At 50.0% G+C, this 23,774-nt stretch overlaps 1 protein-coding gene across 2 annotated transcripts; it reads left to right on the forward strand.

Annotated features, from left to right (window-relative positions):
- Positions 1-14,838: 14,838 nt before the first annotated feature.
- Positions 14,839-23,774, forward strand: Aen (apoptosis enhancing nuclease). Of its 2 annotated transcripts, none has more exons than XM_021643746.2 (4): positions 14,839-14,941; positions 17,552-18,146; positions 20,824-21,024; positions 22,118-23,774. In XM_021643746.2, the coding sequence occupies exons 2-4, from the start codon at positions 17,616-17,618 to the stop codon at positions 22,352-22,354; spliced, it is 969 nt and encodes a 322-aa protein (XP_021499421.1). In that variant the 5' UTR covers positions 14,839-14,941; positions 17,552-17,615; the 3' UTR covers positions 22,355-23,774. The 2 variants fall into 2 exon arrangements, with proteins under 2 accessions (XP_021499421.1, XP_021499420.1); XM_021643745.2 differs by lacking the exon at positions 14,839-14,941 and adding an exon at positions 14,974-15,167.

Here is a 23,774-nt window from a genome sequence, read left to right on the forward strand (position 1 = left end):
CTAGGCGAGCTTCCAAGCAGGTATAAACAGGTGGCTCTGCGTGGGCGCCGCCTCGTGGGGGCAGCTGGGGCGCGATGGTCGGTGAAGAGTGAGTGGGAACCTTGAGCTTTCAGGACCCTGAATTCAAGAAAAAACTTGTGTGTGTATGGTCAAGTGACCTGGATCTCACCGGCTGGGGAAGGATGGGGTGGGAGGCTAGAAGTGTCCTAACGAATTGCAGGAACCTGCAAGGTCGCTCTCTGAGAGTCTGAGGGCGGCCAATCTCAGGCTGTCGCCTGCCTGGGGCAAGGACAGGACCCTGCAACTAGTTGCCACGCCAGCCAGGTTCGGGCAAGGCTAGTTTCAGGACTCCTGTGGCTGCAGGCGGAAGCCCTCGGGAGGGAGAGGGAGGCTTCGGGAGGGTGCTGGACCCCTCCGCCTCTCCTTGGGAGCGGTTGCCATGGCCACAAGGGACTTTTGATGTGAAACGCGATGACCCCCTCCTCTCCCTCCCCCACCCCTCGCCTTCAGGATGACGTCACAGACGTCCGCGTCCCTGACAGGCCACCTGTAGGCTGGTCTAGGCTTTAAAGCAGCTGTGTCCCTGTCCTCCCGAAGTGTCCAGGCCACCGTGTCCACCGGGACTCCAGACATACCTACCCTTCCACCGTGGACAGGACAGACGACTGGAGACAGACAGGTAACCACGGAGGTCTCCCCCAATAGAGCATCCTCCATCACCAACCCAGTCCCAGCGCCCACGCTGTGGCTCTGGGGCCAGGGGGATTTCTTCCAGAAGGAAGCAGAGCGCAGAGCCTTTCCTCCGCGGCTCTCTCAAGCCCAACTAGCGCTTCTCATCCCAGACCCTTCCCCTGATCAAGGGCTCGTCTTGGAAGGGCTGCCAACCCCAAATCCCGACAGGCAGCCCCGGGCTGCCCTGGAAGAGGGAGGGAAGGGGACTGCATAGCCACAGGTGCGGTGTTCATTGCCCTTGCTCCAACCGGAGGGCTGGGAAAGCGGCTCTGGAGCTGGCACTGAGCTCTCCTGCCAGCTGGAGTAATAGGGTTGCATGCGGGAGAAGCCCCCGCGCTGCTGCCGGGTCTTCGGTGCCTTTCACCCAGACTCCGGGATAGCAGATCGGGCGCCTACAGGAAAAGTGTCCCACAAGATCCGAGCGCCCGGAGTCCACGCAACAGTCAGCCGCGATTCCGCGAACACCCCGGGAGCCCAGCGTCCACGGAAGGAAAACGTACACAGTGCCGGGAAAAGCAGCGGGTAACCGTCCCGGGGAAACCAGCCCTTCTTCCTGCCCTCTGCCACTTTAGCCGGTGGCCCCACTAGCCGCCCCCGGGGGTGGGGTTGGGGGGGCGGGGAAGGGAAGAGAGAGAGGCTCAGGGGACTGTGATGAAAAGGTGCGAACAGGGCAGATACATCCCAGGCCCCCCTTTCCACCCGCTGGGTCGCTGCCTGGAGGTCAGGATCCCTCTACTTAAAGTTCCTGGAGCAGCACCCGGAGGAATCCAGCTTCAGCGCCATTCATTCAGCACCAGAAGCTGGACAGCACCTGGCCCGCCTAGCAAGGGAGAAGGGGGGGAGGGGGGGAGGGAGGTCAATTCCCACGCTCTGCTCACTTTGCCAGGCCCATGCCCTCAATCCCGCAGACTCCATTCAGACGAGTCCAGGAGGTGAGATGCGGTTTGTAGACGGTGTGTGTGTGGGGGGGGGGGCTCCAGGTTTCTCATTTCTCCAGGGGTTCGGGTGTCTAGAGCATTCTATGTCGCCTTCACTATCAGAGGGGGGATCGCCCCAAACCTTACTGGGAGTAAATGAAGGAAGGAGAGAAGAGATACTGAGGCTGTGGTAAGAAGTGGTACATTGTGTCTAGGTGCCGACCTTTGGGAGTAGATGGAGTCTGCCCAAAGTGAGCATCCAGGTACACATTGTTTTTGTTTTTGTTTTTTTGTTTTGTTTTGTTTTGTTTTAATCTGAAGAAGCCCTAAGAGCCTTTGTAGGGAAGCACGGATTAATTTTTTCCCCCGGATGATTGTTTTGGCAGGGAGGAAAAAGCCAGGGAGGGGGAGAAAGCTGCCGCAAAAGGGCTAATGGAGGTGGGGGAGGAGGAGAGCAGAGCGGACAGGACGCCAGCTCTAGTGTGGTTACCAGGCAACCACCCGCAGCCCCTGCTTCCTGTTGCCTTGGTAACAGTGAATGGAGGGGTTTTGACCACTGTTTATCTGCGAGCACCTTGATTCTCTAAATCAAATATCTCCTCGTAGCCCCTGCCCCAGTCTGGGCTGCGTGTGAGTCACCGCCATTCCCGTGTAATACTTGCGTTACCGATGGGGACACCCTAGAAGGTGATCCCCCCCTTTAAGCCAAGGAGGTGAGGCCCCTAAAATCCTTCCCACCCATACCCAGCCCACTTTAGAGATATAATAACAACCTGCCCAGTCTTTTGGGAGTGTGGGGGGGAACTTGCAGATCAGGGTCCTTTCATTTATCTTTTTATACGAGGAGCTGATTTCCTCTACACCCGCACCCCCCCCCACACACACATTCTTTGCCCTTTAAATGACGAACAAGAGAGATACAAGGATATTGTTCAAGCATGTCTGCTGTAGATACAATTGGTTCAGCAGCCCGCTCCCATTCTTCACATGGGAGATGGGTCTGGATTCTGTCCTACCTTACCCCTGGTACTTCACAGAATGAAGCTAGGTAGATATGCAATCCAGCAGCACTGGGATTCTTCAAAAGTCTTTTTCTTCCTCTGCATTGGCTGCCTTACAAAGCCAGGACTTGGAGGTTCAGTCCTCTGGCCTTTTCCCCTTTCCCTGGATTGACAAGCAGTGACTCTACTTTCTACCCATCAGCCTCGCTTGTCAGTATTCCTTTGTAATACATGGGTGGGAAATCTTTGTACCTACATCTTTTCAGAGGTGACTATAGCCTCCTCATGGGCAAAGGGAAAGGGAAATGCCTAGGAAGTTGCCAGAGCAACCTGTGTTATGCGCTTATCATCCAGGAGAGCTCTCACTAAGAGCCAAGAATTTGCTACTTCCAAAACAAAGCAGGGTTTCACAGCTGTCACCTGATGGCACAGAGAGGGAAAACCTCCTGATTCAGGCGGTATTATGAGGATGCCTCGCGTCAACAAATGCAATCATATTCCCATTCCTTCAGCCTTTCTCTCCATATATTACTAATACAGTTTTATTAAAAAAAACATTATAATTTCAATCTGTGTTAAAGTCCTCCTTCCCCCAAAAGCCTGTTTAGATGGGGTTCTTTTACATGTTACTATAGAAACTTCATTTATGCCAAACCGGACAGCTGGTCTGCTCTTTTTAGTTTTCTGCTCAGAGAAATGCTTTTCTTTACTAATTCTCTGGACCAGCTATCACTGAGCATATCAGTAGTACCCCATAGCAAAAATAATCCTTTTTTTTTTTCTTAAAAAAATTATTATTCCTATTTTTGCTCATTTCTTTATGGACAAAGGGTTTACTTTCCTTTCAAGAAGATAACTGAGACCTTATTGGCCAGAAAGAAAAAGCCAGCTTCTCATTGGTTGGTATGTATTGCCTTGTCAACCAATAAGAGAATGCCATTTATCCTTTACTGAGTAGCTGAGAGAGCAGGGTACCCAGAATGATTGAATCTGCCTTAGTTTTCTCCAGTAGCAAAGTATAGGTTCTGAATTCTGGAACCCATGATCAAGGTTTTGCTTTAGTTGATTCAGATGTACATCAATTAACTTTTCTGCCTAGCTGTTTGTAGCTCACCTGAGCATATCCACAGAATACATAGTTCTGTATTTTCCCATTTTATGATGTACCATACATATATTTCAGAACAGGTTATTTTTTGGTACCAGTACACCAGGGTGCAGAGATCTGAGATCTCTAGAAATAAAGAGTTGGCCTTTTAATGCTTCTAAAGTTGTGAAACTTTAGAGAGAGCATGATGGAGCAGTAGAAGAGGGAGATGCCTCTGATGAGCAGGCATCTCTGTGTTTTGGACTCACTCTGTTCAGCTTTGGTGCTCTGGGGTGGTTTCGCTTTTACACTTTGAGTATTGGCAGCTACCCTTCGGTGTGAAAACCAGGATGGACAGTGACAGAGACCCTAATACAGTAAGTAGAAAGGCAGACTGATCACTTCCTAGGAAGGCTACCGGCTGGTAGGTGCTGAGGGTCCCTGGAAATGTACTTGTATCTTGGCTCATTTTCTTTCTCTCCACTCAAAGTCATGAAATACTGATGTGGATTTCCACTCCTCAGGGGGAAAAAGGGGGAGAAGGGAGTCAATTGAAGATCCTCTTCATCTTGGACAGTCTGATGACAGCCTGGAGGATGCCTGAATGTGAGTACAGTCCTCTTGGGCTGTCTCTCCCTGAATCTTGGGAGTAGACAGACACCTGACCAGGATGCTGCCACCGAGCGCCACCTCCTTTCCCCACCTCCCACCCTGTGTTGAACTCAGTTGGGACCCTAGGCTCCAGTGCAAGACTATACTACACTTCTGTATTAGGGACTCTGATTCCCCAGAGGTTAGCCATGCTTGAAGCAGAGGCTCAAGACTGAATCTTCCCGGAGGGCATCAGTAAAAGCCCCTTAACTTCTCGATGAGAATGATAGCTCAGGTCCTGCGCCCACCCCCACCCGGGCTCTCTCTCCATATCCAAAGCTTCATATTCTCTAGCCCGCTTCACAAAAGATACATGAAGGCTCAATTAATTGTTACCATGGTTACGTGGAGTGGCCATACTGAGGATTCCTATCACCCATTACTGTCATGAGGTAAAAAGAGAGGAGGGGTTTGGGGATCGTTGTCATGGAGGAAACCATGGAAACCAGGGTTGCTAAGGGGACAGCTCTAAATTAAGAGGAAAGAAATGAGAAGTGGGGAATAACACTTAGTAGGCTCACGGGCAGGCCGCTTTTCCACTATTCTACCCTCTGAACTATAGCAATGGTTTTGGGCATCTTGCATCTTCCTCCAACTCAAGAGAGGCTGGAGTTTAAGAAATTCAGAGAACCCGAACCACCGTCAGGTCAAAAGCATCCTCACTGGATCTCTAAGGAGAAAACCAATGGAAGTGAGTTGGTCCCATTTACACCGTGCAGTGCTACTCTGTCTTCGGGACTCTTACCTTTTTGCTACCTCTTGGTCAGGCTAATTAGTAAGAGCCCCCACTCCCTCGAGGAGCTTAGCATATGACTCAGTTTAGTGGCTTTTGACTCAGAGGCGCTCAAATCCAGGTCTGCAAAGTAGCAGAAAGATCACTTCTGGGATTCTTTCTGAAATCTTGTCATGTCCATTAGCATGTCACCTGAAGGCCATCTGGAAGGTCACTAAGAAAGTCCCGTTTTCCACAGAAATACCCTAAGTATCAACCTCTCCTACCACACACTTAAAACTCACAGCTCAGTCAGACTTCTTTATTTATTTTAGTATGCACTGAGGTCTCTGAACCTGAGTGGTCCAGGGTTAGGACTGGTGAGCGCTATGAACTGCATCCTCCACAAAGAACTCCTTGGAGTTAAGTCAGGCCTGTGTAGAACTGTGCCCCATCCCAGGGACCCTCCTCATCTGTCTCTAAATTTCTCCATGTCCAGACAAGCCCCTTTCCCCAGTCTAGATGAACAGAACACATCAAAGGATGGAGGGGAGGGGTAGGGCAAAGAGGAAGAGCTGGCAATTAAAAAGCAGAAGAATTAAAAGCACCGATTGGGAAGAGTAATTATCCTTCAGCTGCTGCAGAAATACAATTAGGGCCATGCGCTCTCGGAGCTGCCAGGATATTGTGGCTTTCCCTAATTAAGGAGCGGATGTGCCCTGCCCGTGCAATTAGAGGCTGGCCCAGGCAGTGGGGGCCTTGCCTACCTTCTATCTGCAATTAACCATATAGCCTACATCCCCTGCCCACTAGTCCCACTTGACTCTGAATTGATTCATGAGCCTGGGGAAGATGTTCATCTTGGACTCTGGGGACCCTGGGTACCCTTGGGAAGGGGAGAAGAGGCCTGGATGGGCATTACCTGGCATGCTTTAAAAAAAAATTTTTACTCTGTGATAGTATGGGTTTTATGATGCCTGAAGAAAATGTAGAGAAATGAGCTGCCCACCTGCTTCCCGTGAGAAATAAGATTTCCCTATGATTAAAGGAAGTGTGTTCAGTGTAGAAAAATAGAACACCCCGGGAGGGGGAAAAAGTAAGAAAATTACTTCTCCCCCATTTTGAGCAGCGGCTCTAGGGAATTCTTAGGTGTGTGCAGGTTTGCGGGGGGCCGGTGTGATGGAGAATATAGGACAAGCAATGGGAGTGGGCACAGAAGCTGGCCTCCCCTACAGGAGTGTCCAGCTGATGACAGGTGGTGGGCCAAGGCCTGGAGGAGGCTGTGAGCAAGGCCATGGACAGGCCAGCCCCGTCTGGAAGACTAGTGATTTTGTTGTTGTGTCTCTATATCCAACAACAAGTCCCAGTCTGCCACACGGTGCTGGTCACCTCGGCGGCTGCGGAAAGTGGGGCAGCTCCATTTCTGGAATGTTCTCTCTGCCTTCTATGTTTTCTAGCAAACACCTCCAGACACTCCCAGAATATCCATCTCTCTCTCATCTCGGCTAAGAATGCCACAGAGGAACCTCTACCAGAAACAAGAACATTGGCTCTAGAGTGGGATGGGGGACAGGATACCTGTTCTCCGGGAGGGGTGATGCTTCCACAAACCCTCCTTCGGACTCACTCATTCACCCTGCAATCTCCTCCTTGGTGAGAGGCCAATACACAGGACACACAGAGGGCGGATGACAGTGCGTACCAGCCCAGGACTGTGCTCCTAACCTCGGGGTCCAGATAAAAGTGCGTCACCTGATCCTAGCTGGCCCAAAGTGTCTGTGCCTGCCTCGGGGGAGTGAGGCTAGAGATAGAAAGTCCTCAGTGCGGATAAACAGAATTTTGGAAGCCCTGTCCCTACAGCCTGGGCTTGGAGGCTACCTTGATGGCAAAAGTATTCATCTCCCCAAAATGTAGAGGCACATGTCTTGTAGTTCTAGCACCCAGAAAGGCAGGGGAAGGTAGATTTCTGTGAGTTCAAGGCCAGCCTGGTCTAGATAGTAAACCTCTGCCTCAAAATGAAAAATAGATAAATATAGATAGGTAGACAGACAGACAGACAGATAGATGAAGAAGGAAACACTTTCTATCCCTCCCTCTATCCTTTTTCTGTGTGTCATGTAGCCCAATCTGGACTTAAGTTCTTTATGTAACCAAGGGTGATCTTGAACTCACGATCCTCCTGCTTCCATCCCCTGAGTGCTGGAATTACAGGCACAAGCAACCATACTTGTTTTCTGCAATGCTGGGAACCAAACCCAGGACTCCACACCAGAGAAGCGAACGCTCTCCATTTGAGCCCTTCAGCCCTTTTGCTTTGTTTTCTCTTCTTTTCCTTAACTCTTTCTCCACTCTCTGCCTCTTCCCACCTACCAGGCCTCCTCCCTGACTTTCTTTCTTTTGTAGATAGGAAATAGAACCTAGGGTTTTGTGCATGCTAAGTGATGCTGTCCCCAATTCTTCCCTGCCTGGGGGGTGGGCACCAAGTCCTGATGCTGACACTCTTGGTAGAAGTGAGTTTCTCAGCAACAAACTCAAGAGCTTTTTCTGTTTCTTCCCAAGCTGAGACCCACTGTCCTCCCCAGCCCACATAGCAGAGCATCTTACACTTAGATTGGCTCGGGGACCACACACTTTTAGAAACCATGAAAATGTAACCTTTGACCTCCCTCTGAGGGACAGTGACTGACACCTGTAAGCTGTGTGACCTGTGGGCAAAACGCTTTAGCCTCTTTGAACCAAACTGCTTCATCTCTTCCAAGTCACCTCCCCTCCTACAAATGGCTCTTTCCAATTTCCAGCCTCCTGAGTTTCTGCTTGCTCCAACACGGCCAGTAGGCAGCCAGTCCTATTGAAAAATCTCATTCACACTTGAGAAGTCTACAAATTGGGTCACTCAGCAGGTGTTGGACCTGCAAGCGGTGTGGGTGTGTATGTGCGCGGAATCACGTGTGCAGGAGGAGAGCGGATGCGCAGAGCTGACTGGAGGAGTGAAGGCGGCTGAAACCTCTCTCCTCAGCTGCCCTCTGTGGTCTCTAGGGGTGACACGGGGATGGGAAGACTTGGCGTTCACGAAGCCAAAATCTAGGAAGGGGAAGCGCAGGGAGGCCTGCCTCTGTTCTGAGAGCTGGAAAACACCACCCCTGTGTGCGGAGCAGAGTCCTGGCTCTGAAGCAGTCACATCAGTTTGGCCCCTTCTTTCTTTGCTTTCACGCTGCGCGACACCCTTTGGCGTCTCTTGGCATCAGATGCCTCAGCTGAGACTCCTAACCGGTCTCATCTCCCCGCTAGGTTGTTAACGATAATTAGGAAAGGGCCAGGTGTTATCACACGCGATGGCATTGTCATCAGCCTCGGTCACCGCGTTTTACTTCGAGGCCAGAGTAAGTGAGAACTCCGTCTTTCTGCTGGCCTCCCTTCTCCTGTAGTTTTATCAGCCCGTTTAAATACTAACCATCCCTTTCCCCCGGAGCAGCACCTTGTCTATTTCAAGCCGATCAACATATACTTTTTAAAGGGAGATTGGTTAAACCTCTCATTTAAAGACACAAACCAAGGTTTAGACAGGTTGCAACTTGCCTCCAAGTTACGTGGCAAAACGGGCAGTTCTTTACTTTCTAAGGTAAGGAGATGTTCTAGGAGTTCTAGGACACAAAGGGGCCCTGTTGACCCAAGGGTCGGGTCATCTGGGCTCCCTCTACATCTCTCTGAACGACTCCAGGGTCCCGCGGCGGCCTACGGAGCAGCAGGTTTCCCGTAATACGCAGGGCCGCAGCGCCCTCTACTGGTGTCTCTGTGAACCGTCAGACTCTTGGGCTGTGACCCAAATGTCGGTAGTATTTCAAGCGCTTCAGAACCAGCAAAAAATGAGGACCACTGATTTAAGGCTTAATTTGATAGGTGAAGAAGACGTGGCTAGAACAGAAGAAGCAACAGTGAGACATTTTTCCAGATAGAATTACCCCAGTCTTACATGACTTAAAAACAAACAAAACAAAAATGTGTGATGCTAGTCCGGGGCCTAAGAGTACTGCACACGCTCAGAAGCTGGGAGAAGTCCAGCCACCGTCAGGTTTGGAGTGCTGTTGGAAGGGGCAGTTGTGTGAATAAAGTGAGTAAATGACTGACATGCGGTCCCTCCACACCCTCCAACACAGCGGATCTTGAACTCGGTCCTGCCTCTGGATCACTGCTGAGCACCTCATCAGCCTGTAGACAGATTGCTGGGCTGGGCGTGTGGCTCAGTGGCAGAGGGCTTGCCTAGTGTGCGCTAAGGCCCTGCGTTCTATCCCCAGCAACACACACCAAGTTGCTAGGTCCCACCTCGTTCTTCATTCAGTGAGTCCAACTAGGTAATGTCATGCCGACCAGACAAACATCCCTTTCAGATCTGCACCCAGCCCAGCCCCCAGGCCCACAGCACCCCCAGCTGTCCTCAGAACGGGTACACACAGCAAGTAGGACAGCGCATGGAGCATTATTATGCAAAAGCAAAACGTCAAACCACGTGTCCCTAATGCTTCCCTTCTCCACTTGCCGTGTAGCTAAAGGTAAAGAACTTCTGACCCTCCTGCCTCCACCTTCCGAGTGCTGTGATAGCGGCAATCCAGAAGCAGGGATGAGTTCAAGAGCTGCTGTTAGAGGTCCTGGAAGGACCCGGTATAAATCATTTACTCGCTTTGCTCACAGCTTCCCCTTCCAACAGCACTCCAAACTCAGCTGGTTTAGGTGGTGCTGAGATCAAACTGTGCTTCCTGATTGAAAAGATGGAGAGAGAGGGGTCCCCAGAGGTGGGGCTTGAGCGGGGCCAAAGCTTACTAAGTGTCTGTTAAGGTACCGCACCGCCAATCCTTCTGGAAGGACAGAGATGTTTTTTTTCACTCCAGGGTTGGGAAAGTGAGCTCAGTGGCTCCCCTTAAGAAGCAAGGACAGGTGCCACCATCCGCCGTCAAAATGTCAACTGTCATGAACTCTGGGACCTTCCCATTTTTTTTTTATTTGCTAATATTTCTGTCACAAATCCAAGTAGTCACAAAAGATATACCAGAAATAGGGGAATCTTAAATTTTACGTTTAGGCCAGTGAGACGGCTCAGCTGGGAAATGTGCTTGCTGCCGTACCTGATGACCTGAGTTCAACACCTAGGACTCTCATGGTAGAGAGAGAGACACACTCCTTTGAGTTATCTTACAACACACACACACACACACACCATAGAATACATGAGTGATAAAGCTGGCTTGGTAGTGTGCTTGCACACAGGAAACCATGAGTTCCATCTGTACTGTAGGGAAATTTTAATAGAGCAGCATGGCTACTCTGGCTGGAATACAGACAAGTCTTTAATCCCAGGAGACAGGGCAAGCAGATCCCTGAGTTCAAGGTCAGCCTGGTGTAGAGCAAGTTTCAGGTAAAGAAAAGCTTAGGTCCGGTTGTGGTACTACACGCCCTTAATCCCAGCATTTAGGAGACAGAGGTATACAGATCTCAGTTTGGTTCAGGCAGGTGGGTTGTCAGTGAGTTGAGAGGCAGTGCAATGGAGTTGAGTTCATGGTGTTTCAGTTCATGGAATTTGAAGGCAGGTTTGTTTATTGTTTTTAAAGATTTATTTTACATGAGTGCTCTATCTGCATGTATACCAGAATGCCAGAAGAGGGCACTAGATCCCAGTATAGATGGTTGTGGGCCACCATGTGGTTGCTGGGAAGTGAACTCAGGACCTCTGGAAGAGCAGACAGTGCTCTTAATCTCTGAGCCATCTCTCCAGCCCTGTTCATTTTTATTTTTATTTTTTTGAGACAGTTTCTCTGTGTAGCCTTGGCTGTCCTGGACTTGCTTTGTAGACCAGACTGGCTTCAAACTCACAGAGATCCACTTACTTGTCTCTGCCTCCCCAAGCGTTGGTATTACAGGCATGCGCCACTGCACCCAGCTTCAGATTTTATCAGGAGAGTTTTATAGAGTCAGGTTGAATAGCTGGTGAAGCAGGTGAGAACGAAAGGAGCCAAAGAATGAGAAAAAACAAAAAGATTAGAAGATATTTCGAAAGTTAGTATGAGGCCAAGCAGAACAATTCACCCAGAAGGTGAGAAAAGTCAGTTTGAATCAGTGAGCCTGGAGAAGAGTTTGAGCCAGAACAGCAGAGTTGAACCAGCCAGCCCGGAGCTCGGAAAGTGCCAGAAAGGGTGAGTTTATTCAGCAGTAAGACTCAGAAGCTGAAAACATTCTAGGGCCTGATTAGATTGTACAAAGGTTAGAAGCTTCCAGGATGAAGCCTAGGTTCACAGATGGAGGCAGAAAGCCTCGGAGATGACAATTAATTAGATTAAATTAAATCAGGCGAATAAAAGATCCTTTTACACTGTACCTTATACACGAGTGTGGTAGCACAAGTCTATAACCTTGGAAGGTGGAGATGAGAAGTTCCAGGTCATCCTTGGCTACAAAGCAAGTTGGAGGCCAACATGAGTTATACGAGACTCTTCAAGACACAGGCTGGTGTGATGGCTCAGGAGGTAAAGGAGCTTGCTGCCAAGGCTGATGGCATGAGTAGGATCCCCAGAACCCACATGGAGGAAGGAGAGAACTACAAGTTGTCCTCTGACTCCTACACCCGCTCCATGGCCTGTGTATACCTGCACATATACAAAATACATGTATTCAACAACAAAGGTCAACAACATTCCCAAAGCAACAAAACCCAACTGCCAAGTGAATGCAACCAGATCTCCATCGCCTAGCCATTTTTATTTTCACTTCACCCATTGTTTTTTTATTTTGTTTTAGAGGCGGGTCACTTGTAACCCAGGTGGCCTCCAACTTGCTATGTAGCCAAGGATGGCTTTGTACCCCTCACCTCCCAAGCGCTGGGATTACAGGCATGTGCTACTGCTGCTCAGCACATTTTCTTTCTTTCTTTCCTTTTTAGATGGGGCCTTGCTGTGTAGCCCTGGTTACGATGACCATCACATTATTGGTTTTTAAGAGTACACCAAAAGGCTCTTAGAACAGACTAAGTTGACTTTTACCCCGTCACAGGGCTCTAAGAAAACTAGTCCCACAAGCCAGGCACAGTGGCACACGCCTGCAATCCCAGTACTCAGAGGGGCAGAGGCAGGCAGATCTCTGTGAGTTCGAGGCCAGCCTGGTCTATAAAGTTAGTACAGGACAGCCAAGGCTATGCAGAAAAACCTTGTTTCAAAAAACAAAACAAAGTAAAACAAAAAGGGGGGGGAGCTCTCATCTTTTTGAGTTCTGGAAATGGCTTTCCATAAAGAAACATCTCTTCCCATGTAATGAGCTAAAATTCATGGATTTCGAATTCTGGCTTCTGACAAGAGAGAAGACCTCTTCACACTCATCCTTTGATGCCTTGGTGATCCACTTCCCCTGTCCCATAGATCAACTGCAACAAATTGCTTGTTAATTAAACGTTGGTTTTGTTCCTCTCTAAAGTCCTGGAACTTTGGCCCATCCTCAACCTGAGCAGCCTAGTTTTCTTCCAAACCACCCTTCTGGGGGTAGACTGACTCCAGAAGAAAAAGCATCCTCTGATCTGCCAGGTATGAATGCATCGTGAAGCCCATTGTTTTGTATAAATACTACCCATTAATTTAGCTTTCCTTTAAAAATTTATATTCTGGCTTTTTTTTTTTTTTGGTTGTAAGTCTACCCTCTAATGGCTGAGCAGAGCCATCTTTTGAGTGCCAACTTTATTTTTAATATATTTAATAATTCTTTGAGAATTGCATATAAACATACAATGCATGTTTAAAATTTTACCTACGTGTGTGTGTGTGTGCCTGTGTAAATATATAATTGTATGAATAATGCTCTGTCTTCATGTACACCTGCAGGCCAGAAGAGGGCATCAGATCTCATTATAATTGGTTGTGAGCCACCATGTGGATGCTGAGAATTGAACTCAGGACCTCTGGAAGAGCAGCCCACGCTCTTAACTGCCGAGCCATCTCTCCATCCCCATACAATGCATTTTTAATCATGTCCATTCGCATTCTTCCTAGATCTACTGCCCACCCCTGCCCTTCCAACCTGTATGTTCCTTTTCTTTTACAATCCACCGATTTGGTTGGTGCCGCCCATATTTGCATGGATGTGGCACCATCCACCAGAGCATGGTCGACTTACCAACCAACGACCTCATCCTTAGAGGAAACCCTTTCCCTCCCCCAGCAACCACCAGCTCTCGGCGCCCAGGGATGGGGAGGGCCGGTGAGCCACTCCAGGCTGCATGCTATGCAGAGGTGACTGTGCTGATCTTTGGCAGGCAGGCACAGCTGCTGGGAGGTCGAGTGCAGCAGGCCTGTCACTCCTCTGTATCCTCTGGCTCTTACAGTATGTCTCCCACCTCTCCCTACACGGTCCCTAGACTGTCTTCCTGGAGAGAAGGGGTATGACATAGCTGTCTCATTTACGGCTGAGAGCTCTACAGACGCTTATTTGCATCTTGATTAGTTGTGAATTTTTTGCATTCAGAGCAGTCCACTGCACAAAGAAACTTTACTAATGAGGTCTGGAGTCGCACCAACCTAACATATGAATGTACAAATTTTAAGGGCAGTTTGGCACTGTCAGATTAGCAAAATAATAGTAGGTTTGCCTCTGGGGTCTATGAGCTCCTCTAGCTTTCCTTTTTTAAATTTACCTTTAAAAACCTATTTTGGGTGAGGGAGCAAGCACACCCGTGCAGACCAGAAGACAAGTTGAGGGAGTTTCTTGTTGACTGGAGTATCTGGTTTCTGCCTCTACCCTCCAATGCTAGCTGTCCAGAGAGCTTCAGTTAGTTTTTCTGTCTCCATCTACCGTCTCGCTGTAGGAGTACTGGGATTACAGATATGCACCACTGTATCTGGCTTTCTTTTTTCCTTACTTCCCCCACCCCCAACCCCTCTCTGTGTACCCTTGGCTATCTTGGCTCTGTAAACCTGGCTGGCCTTGAACTCAGGGATCTGCCTGCCTTTACCTACCTCCCGGGTGCTAGGATTAAAGGTGTGTGCCACCACCACACCCCCTGGCCGCTGCTAGCTTTGTAAGGAGGTTCAGGGATCAAACTCAGGTGGTTAGGCTTACAGAGCAAGCACCTTTTATCTCCCCAGTCAACTTTCCCACCCTAATTTTTAAACTTTTCATAGGGAAAGGAGTATTTGAGTGAAGTATCACAAAAGAATACTTAAACTGGATGTAGTGGCAAAACGTCATTCCAGCACGGGGATGTTGGAGGCAAGAGGATCAGAAGTTCAAATTTATTCTCAGCTATACAGAAAATGCGAGCACATTACAAGACAAGAAAAAAAAAAAAGAAAGAGAAAGTGAGAGGACAGTCTGGGCTCTATGAGATCCTTGTCTCAAATAAATAAATAAATAAAATAAAATCAATGTTGAGAACTCAGTGCAGAAGAGGCAAACCTGATTCTTTCAAGTTTATAGTATACTATTATTTAGCCAGGTTCTCCGAACCCTCAGGCGGCAGGGGCTGCAATCCTCCCTTGGCAGATGCTGGTGTGCACCGTGCTTCGAAGGTTGAAGTTCACCGGGGGTGAGATCAGAGACCGGACGCCGGCTTTGGCAATCCCAGCGGAAGAGCACATTTCATTCAGTTTCTAACCTCCTAAACACCGCCCTCTCCCGGCCCAGGCCGCGCCCTCCCGCTGTAGCCCCGCCCCTTCTGGGGCGGAGCAGAACCAACCAATCAGAAGAGGCCTTGGGCGGGCGCTCAGCCACAGCGAACCAATAGACAGCCGCAGCCGGGCTAGTCCGGGCAAGCTGCCGCCACGGCCGGCGGGGAACCCACGTGTAGGCCGGGAAAGCTCGGCCGGGTCTTCAGGTAAGCTGGGGACGGCCCCGTTAGTCCCAGGCCGCCGGGTCCGGTCGCCAGTCGGGGCAGGGAGGGTGTGCAGCCAGGCCGGGGCGCGGCCTCGCGCGGTCCCGGTCCGGCTCGGGGCCGGTGGGCCTGAGGTGGCGGCGCCGAGGATGAGCGTCAGCCAGACGCCGCTGCCGCCGGTGAGGGCCGCCGGGCTCTCCTCGTGCTTTTTGTGGTTTTCCTCGGTCTGGTAAGCTTTTGTGTAGCATCTGGGTCCCTATCGCTCCAGCTAGGATGATTGTCACGATCCGACTTGAAGGTGTGGTTTCGGGTCCTGTCTCCAGACTCTGCCGTCTACCTGTTCAAAGCCTGCGGTGGATGGTTAAGGGACAGTGACTTCCTGATGACATCTGGCTATTTCTTGCTAGAACTAACGGAGACCTGGTCTGCCAGCAGCACGTGTCCTTTAGGCCACTGGCTTTGCAGTTTCTTGGGGGCCCTCCCGTCTGGAGCCCTCTTGGGCTGGGGACCTTCACCGGAAGGCCGAGTGCCTGCCATACTGACCAGAGTTAAGACGATAACAATTTGCACTTGGCCTTGCTGAAAGGGCTTTGTTCTGAATGCTTCTCTCCAGCCAAATTGAGCTCCGTTCAGGGCTGCAATCTGTGGAAGTGGGTCCCCTTGGTAATTGTTGGTGCTGACGTGTCCACGGGGCCGGGGACTGTGGGAAATGACTGCTTTCATCTCTTCAAATACGAGGCCACAGAGACCTTTTCTCGAGGGAATCTAATTTTAGCTTCTTTCAGACCTGGCCAGCAGGGACAGCAAAGTCCGTCCTGCCCTTTCCCAACCCCCAAAGTCCATGATCAAGCAAGGCCAGAAAAGATCTTCTAGGCCAGGTTTTTCCCCCAATTGCTGAGATTCCGAATTTGTTAGTTTTGAGATGCGGTTTGTAGATATGAGGAAGTTCTGACAACCACTTTTTAAAAGAGGCGGTACTCTTTGGAGACCAGATGAGCAAGTTGATAGTGGGTGAGTCAGAGTGGGTCGCTGAGCCATTACTCCTCATGCAGATGCTGGCATCAGCAAACACAGGACTCTACCTCTTTACTCCCCTCTGCTCTGCTACTTACCCTTGTGATATTTATGCCCAGGCTCCTAGTCTAACCTCATCTTTGTAGTATCCTCCAGGCCTGCCACTGGAGGCCCAGCTTGGGCTTCCGAAGCGAGAGTCTACCACGAGAGAGGGACAACAGACACAGCAGGCTCTGTCTGTGGCTTGCTGATTTGAGGGAGATCTGGGGAAAACTGCCTGTTGACCGAGGAGTGAAAATTCTGATGTGTTACAATAAGCATGGTGAATTTCTTTGCTCCTCTGATGGACAATTAATGTTCAGGGTCAGTGCTACCGATCCACATTTTACTAGCCCACCTGGGTCCTTGGGTTTTCCTCGCTTGGCCAGCAGACACCAGGCTGAGGTAAGGGTGGCTTGTGGTTGTGGAAGGACCACTAAAGTTGGTGGTAGTAGGAAGAAGCAGTCTCCCCAGCTGTAATCCATCTCATACTTTATAGCTGGCGACCTCAGGTTGCTGGTGGCCCCTCTGCCTCAGCACCAGGTTTTTCCCATGTCAGGCCCTTGTCCCTGGTGTTTCCACTGCCCACTCCTCATCCCTGTAGGTTTACTGTTCCTTTTTACACGGAAATGACTTCTAGGAATCCTCTGCAGGCCCTTTGTCTGCTTTTCCTCCTCGAACTTCTAACCGGTTTTCAGCACACCGTCTGCTGCAGTTCTGTGTCTGTGGTCAAACCAGATTTCTCTGTTTAGGATCCATCTTTGTACCCGCCCCAGCATCTGGCACAGTGGGGACCCCAGAGAACCTCTTTGTAACACTAGGGAGATGCATGGATTCCAGAACAGCATTTGGTGGTACAGAGCTGGGTCTGAAGGAGCTGGAGGGGTGTAGTTTGGGAAGGGCATTGAGTCCAGACAGAGGCAGCTCTGACCGAAGCATAACTGGCTGGCTGATGTAGGGAAGAGAATCGGCCTCCCTGGAGAAAGGAGGCAGAGAGCTGTTGAGCCTTACTATATCCGAGGTGTGTGTATGAGTGTGTGAGAGAGATAGACAAATAGACAGACAGACATAGGAATGCAGCAGTTTGTAAAAGTCCTAGGGAAAACCTTGCTCTGCCTGTTTCAGATTTTGAGATCTTTGTTGAGGGATGTTCAGCTGGACTCTATCTGTAATTGTAACCTTTGCTACCCTGTCTCCATGCTTCTAACAGTCTTGAAAGCTACAGCTTTGAGAAGTGAGCATGAGGTTCAGAGCATGGAGTCTCTGGCTTCCTGTCAGCCTTTATCCCAAGTTACTCAGCATCCCAGCCTCATTTCTTTTCTGTTAAGTGAGGTGATGAGACTTTGTGGTGTCAGTGGGGAGGTGGACTGATTCCATGTAATCCCTGCAGCGGGGGTGTGCAGGAGACACGTATGGAAGGCGTGGTGGTCGAGTGTAATTCTTAGTAAAGGTGTTTGAGTTTCAGTCAGGTGCTTGAGCTGCAGAGTTAAAATAGCATGGAGAGGCAGGGTGGCCTGGCATTCTCCTCCCAGCCCTTCTTCCTATGTGCTCTCTCTCCAGTACACAGCCCCATTGGAAGATAGCATCCAGGTCTGCTGTTGCTCCTAGCTGTGAGCTGGCTGGCATGGTGCCCCGGGAAGCCCCCGAGTATGCGCAGTATCCATCCCTCACCAGCCTGAATACCATGGATGTGGTTCGGAGAAGACACAAAAGAAGAAGCCGGCAACACCAGCGGTTCCTAGCCCGCAAGGCCTTGCTGCAGGAGCAGGAGCTGTTGAGCATGGTCCCAGTATCCTGCCCTCTGGCCCCTTCATCACAAACAACAGTAGGCACAGAGGTGTCAGGCAGCAAGAGACATCGTCCCAAGGCCAGGTCTGGCAGTGGTGACCCATGCAGCAAAAGGCCTGCTCCCAGAGAAGGCCCAGGGCCTGGGCCCAGCAAGTGTGTGGCCATTGACTGTGAGATGGTGGGTACAGGGCCCCTAGGGCGGGTGAGTGAGCTGGCCCGATGCTCCGTGGTGAGTTACAGCGGTGACGTTCTCTATGACAAGTACATCCGGCCTGAAATGCCCATTGTGGACTACCGCACCCGCTGGAGTGGCATTACCCGCCAGCACCTGCACAAGGCTATCCCTTTTCAGGTGGCCCAGAAGGAGGTGAGGACCATGGGTTTTATTTGGCCTAAATGCAGGTTGGGGAGTGGTTTGGGTGGCCACTTTGTCACTGGGGAGTGAGGGGCCTTGAGAAGCCACTGTACTTCTCCAAACATGTAGTTCCTTTTCCAGAGAATGGGTTAACATAAATCCGGGGGCTGCCACTCTGAATGATTGCACAGTGGGCTGCTTGTAGAAAGGCTGTGTGAAAGGTAAGGGCATAACAATTTACACAACCTTTGTAATCTATAAGATTTGCCTGCAGTCTTGTCACATTCAAGGGCTGTTGTGTTAGCTCATCTCTTTGGTTTTTCAGTGCTTGGGAAAATGCTTAGTAGTGGGGATCTCAAAGTCATTTGACCATAGGAAACAGTTAAAGCCTTATAAATGGACGAGGATCCTTGCCCTAGGGTATTCCCTGAAGACTGTCCCATAGACTTCTAGGGCTCTGACATGATTGTCTAAAAATGATGGCTAAGCAAGCTTGCCCCACAAGGTTAATTAATTACCTGTTGGGTACAATCAACAGAACCATGCCTAGTGTTGACAAGGGGAAGCTCTTATCAGGGGTTGTGGTCCCCATCCTCAGGACTCTGTCCCCTTGCTCATCTGTACACTGACTCCTTCTGGCCCTCTACCTCTGCTCTGTGCCATGGGGCTTTTATAAGGAAATGGTGTTTGGACACAACACTCGGAAGACATGGTGCTGCCACAGAAACAGAGAACTTATGAAAGATGGCATTACAGTTTGGCCTACGGTTAGGAAATGCAAGGGACACCAGCAGTCAGGCCTGTGACTCAGAAGAGCCTGGGACTGCTTATGGCAACAAGGGCAGGAGGATGCCCTTCACACAAAGGGGCCTATATGCAGTGAGGGTGGCATTTCTCTGAGTCTGACACTATTAGACTGGTGTGGCTCAGCACCCAGGCAGACAAAAATCTGCTGGCAGATGTTTGAGATGTGTAGTGTTGTATGCTCTTGCTTCTGTTCTGTTCAGCTGTCAGCAGTTTTCTACACTCATGTAGTATTTCTTCAGATGTAACATGCAGAAACAAAGGTAAAATTCACATGTTATAGTGGAACAAACTAGCTTTTTCAAAACAAGCATTAGAACAACTGCTTTTAATGTTTCTGGGTTACTGGGATATTCAGGAAGGTTTAGGAAATGGATAAACCTCATCTAGTGTGTTGGCAAGTTTTATCAGCTTGATGTAAAGCTAAAGTCATTTGAGAAGCAGAAACTAAAATTGAGAAAATACCCCCCCACACCCCAGATTGGCCTGTGATGAATTTTCTTGATTGATGATTAATGTGGGAGGGCCTAGCGCTAACCCTGGGCCTGTGGTCTTGGGTGCTATAAGAAAGCAGACTGAGCAAGCCAGTAAGCAGCACTCCTCCATGGCCTCTGCATCAGCTCCTGCCTCTAGCTTCCAGCCCTGTTTGAGTTCATTTCCTTAATTCCCTCAGTGATGGACTGTGATGTGGAGCTGAAAATAAACCCTTCTGTCATGGTGTTCATCACAGCAATAGACAGCCTGATCATGAGTAGAAGCAGTAGGAAGGTAAATCTGTGGGGAGCCATTCAATGCTGACCCCTCCCATCCATATTTGTGGTTGGTGGTGAGTCTTGGAGCAGCCTCACTTTCTTTCTACTCACTTGGGCTAGTGTGGGATAGGTCTGATCTCTTCCCCACTTGATTGCAGCAGGGGTATGAGGTGATCCCAGTCAAAGGTCTACATGTATCTTATTCATGCCACAAAAACTGGGTCCCATGCTAGGAGAGGTAGGCTGTGGCAGGCCAGTAGCTGATGATCAGGAGTTAGCAGGCCTTTAGCCCTGTTTTCCCTGAGCATGAGGGAGGTGCTGGGCAGGGAGGAGCAAGATGTGCCCATATGGCTGCAGAACAGGTTTCTAGGGTAGGAAGGGAGGAGTCAGTGCACACAGGAGCAGGAACTGTCCCTTTAGAACTCACAAGGGCTTCTACTTAACCTGGTGTCAACCAGCGCCGGGCACAGTTCTGTTGGCTTCATTCAGCAGGTCTTTATTGATCAGAAAATAATAAGTTGGTTGGGAGGCTGAGGTAGAAGGATTGATGTAAGTTCTAGCCTGGACTGCAGAGTGAGCCTTGTCTCAAAAGAACCAGCCCAACAAACAAGCAAATCAGTAAGTGCTTTGTTCTGGGTGAACATCACTGTTCAAATGGAGCCTACTGTGCAGGAGAGAAACTAGAGCGTACCACAAGCTACATGTGTAAAGCTTGTAAAATTCAAGTTCATACTTAGTATGGATGGCTTGAAAGAAGGACCAGGCTCCCAGGTAGATGAGGGTCATAGGAGGCCCCCCAAGAAGGCTGAGGAGCAGAGACCTGAATGGCACTGGGAGCTGAGCAGGTCTTCAGCCAAGAAGTGTCTGTGCCTGTGCATAGCTGCTCTTAACTTGAAAACATGGCTTACATCCATGCCTTCCTTTGACCCTCACAGTTGTGCCATGGAATGGTATAGATAGTATCCCTTTTGCAGGTGCTGAGATGAATTTGTATTCAAACTGGGGGCATCATGGTTGACTGGGGCTCATAGACTCTCTCCTCCCTTCCCCACCGCTGGCTCCCTCCAGAGGGGTCCATGCACCGGTGGTAAGCGACCTCAGGTGTGTCTCCTGCCTCCTCTCTCCACTCACAGATCCTTAAGCTGCTGAAGGGCAAGGTGGTGGTGGGACACGCACTGCACAATGACTTCCAGGCCCTCAAGTATGTCCACCCTCGGAGCCAGACCCGGGATACCACTTACGTCCCAAACCTGCTCAGCCAGCCCTACTCCCTCACCCGAGCTCGGGTCTCTCTTAAGGACCTGGCACTGAACCTGCTGCACAAGAAGATCCAGGTCTGTGGTTTGGAATCTCTTGGGAGAGAGGGAGGCCCCTCTGACTTCCATTGCTGCTGAGTTGGGTGGGGATAGGACTGTGAACTGTTGCTCACACACAGGCAGCACTGGTGTGGCCACCTCATTCTCTGTGTGAATTCCCAGTGACAGTCAAATTCTTTTAGGCGCATCTCTGCAGGTCTTTGCCTACCTAACTCCTGGCTGTCTCCTCCTATATCCCCATAGGATGTGTTCTGACTCACAAGCTCTAGAGGCTCAGATCAAGGGGCCTGTGACTCCTCCTCTGCTGTCTTTTGTGTCCACCTTCTAACTTCTGGAGCAGGAATTTTGGTTTTGTTGTTGTTGTTTGTGCTTTGTTTTGTTTTTCGAGACAGGATTTCTCTGTGTAGCCCTGGCTGTCCCGGAAGTCACTCTGTAGACCAGGCGGGGGCCTTATACTCAGAGATCCGCCTGCCTCTGCCTTCTGAGTGCTGGGATTAAAGGAGTGCCCCCCCCACTTCAGGAATTTTTTTACATGTGTTTGGTGTGCTTGTATGTCTGTGTCACATGCACGACACGCTCTGGGGGTCCAGAACAGGGCAGAATAGATCCTTTGGGACTGGAGTCATACACAGTTGTGAGCTGCTGTGTAGCCTGGGTCCTGGGGAAGAGCAGCAGGCCAGTACCCTTAACCACTGTGCATTCTCTCTAGCCCCATCATAAAGGGAGGCTTGTTTTGGTTCATAATTATATAGGTGCTTAGGCAGAACATCAGAGTGGTGGGCTCATGGGGAGCTACACACCCCATAGTGAATATGAAGCAGACAAAAGAACAGAGACAGAATATTCCTGAGCACCTTTCCCTGGCAATCTATTTCCTTAGGCCAAGTCTCACCTCAGAGTTTCTAGTACCTTTCCAAACAGTATTGTCAGCTGGAGAACAAGTCCACAATACAGGCCTTTGGGGGTATATTTCATATCTAAATTGTATCAGCCTCCATTCAGGGATATGTGCTCATGACTTCTCACGAGGCTCATGAGGCTGGCTTCACCTCTGGGGTGTGGTCAGGCACATTTCTTTACCACGTAGTGATGTTTTGGCTCTTGTCCACAGGTTGGTCACCAGGGACACTCATCTGTGGAAGATGCCATGGCAGCCATGGAGCTCTACAAGCTGGTAGAAGTGCAGTGGGAACAGCAAGAGGCCATCAATGCCAAGGCCCATCCTGAGGACAGGGGACCTGACAGCAGCACTGATGTGGAACAATACATGGAAGACCAGTACTGGCCTGATGACCTGGCCCAGAGTACCAATGGCAAAACAAGAGAGGCCCAGGATGGAAAGGAGTGAAAGGAAGGAGCAGGCGAGCGGGAGCCAGGAGGCAGGGAGCCAGGAATGGTCCTCCCTTGTCAGACAGGGTAAAAGATATCCTGGTAGACAGGGTCCGAATGCTGGTTCACAGCATTGCCTCCTAAACCTAGGGGGTGATTTTCCTCCGTTCCTGTGGTTTTGCTAATGACATTGGGCAGACCTTGTCCTGCAGTCCAGCAGATACAGGGAAAGTGCCATAGGACTGTCCAAGGCTGCCACTGGCCACCATAGCCAAAGCTTCTGGAGTCACTGTGCTGTGCTCCTCTCAGGGAGGGAGATGAAGCTTCCCTCCCCGAGAGTGTTGGGTGGCAATCAATGCCTAGAACTCCCTCTCGCACTCTGGCAGGTGAAGTTCAGTTGCTGTGGCCACCTCTCGTACAGACATTTTCAGTATCAGAGTAACTTAAAGAGTTACGGCCTTTAAAGAAGACACTTATTCCCCATTTCCCATCTCTTGCTTTCTTAGATGTCCTGGGTCCTAAGGCAGAGGTTCCCAACCTGTGGGACATGACTCCTCTGTGGTTTCTAATGATCCTTTCACAGGGGTCAGCTAAGGCCATCACAAAACACAGGAATTTAACATTACAGTTCATAACAGCAAAGTTACAGTTACAAGTAGCAACAAAAATAATTTTCTGGTTGGGCTCACCACAGCAGGAGGAACTCTATGAAGGGGTCTCAGCATTAGGAAGGTTGAGAAGGGCTAACTTTAGGGAAAGGACTCAGGACACATCATCACTGCCGCATTACATTAAGACAAGCCTGCGGCTTCCCCTCTGAGCCTGTTAACCCTGGAAAGTGTGGAGAGTAGTGAAACCTACCTCATGGGGTGTTTAGGTGCTTTGAGTGCACCCTAGTGATGAACAGTGCATGGGTTCTGTTCTGGTCTGTGCCTGATTCCTGAGCAGCCGTGGCTCAGCAGGACTTGGTTGGCTTTTCCAGCAGACGGGGTGGGGGCCAGGGCAAGGGCATTGTAGAGGAGTTAAGAGTTCTCTGTAGGTCTTGCTGCCAGCTTCTGGCTTCACATCAGCATCCTGCCACTGTATTTTGGAAAGTGACAACAGTGACCCAGACAGGGTCCAAAAGAGACACTACTGAGACAGACTTCCCACTGTCAGCTGAGGTCCACATCGCAGAAAGCCTTAGTCACGATTGCCAGGGGAAGAGGAAGCTGGCCGAATCATCACCACCACCGCTTCTGGCTTGGTGCCAGGGTCAAGCTCTCATTTCCTTAAAAAGCAGCAGTTAGTGCCAGCCTTGCTGCTGGGCAGTAGTTCAATGGCTTCATTTGCGGGTTGAAGGGTGGTAAAACTGTTAGCCAGGAGACAAGGACTGTGAGAGATCAGCTTGCTCATGGTGCCAGACCATTTATGCAGGAATAAAAAGCTCACCTGGAAAA

This window comes from Meriones unguiculatus, chromosome 14 (assembly GCF_030254825.1).
Source record: "Meriones unguiculatus strain TT.TT164.6M chromosome 14, Bangor_MerUng_6.1, whole genome shotgun sequence".
NCBI lineage: Eukaryota > Metazoa > Chordata > Mammalia > Rodentia > Muridae > Meriones > Meriones unguiculatus.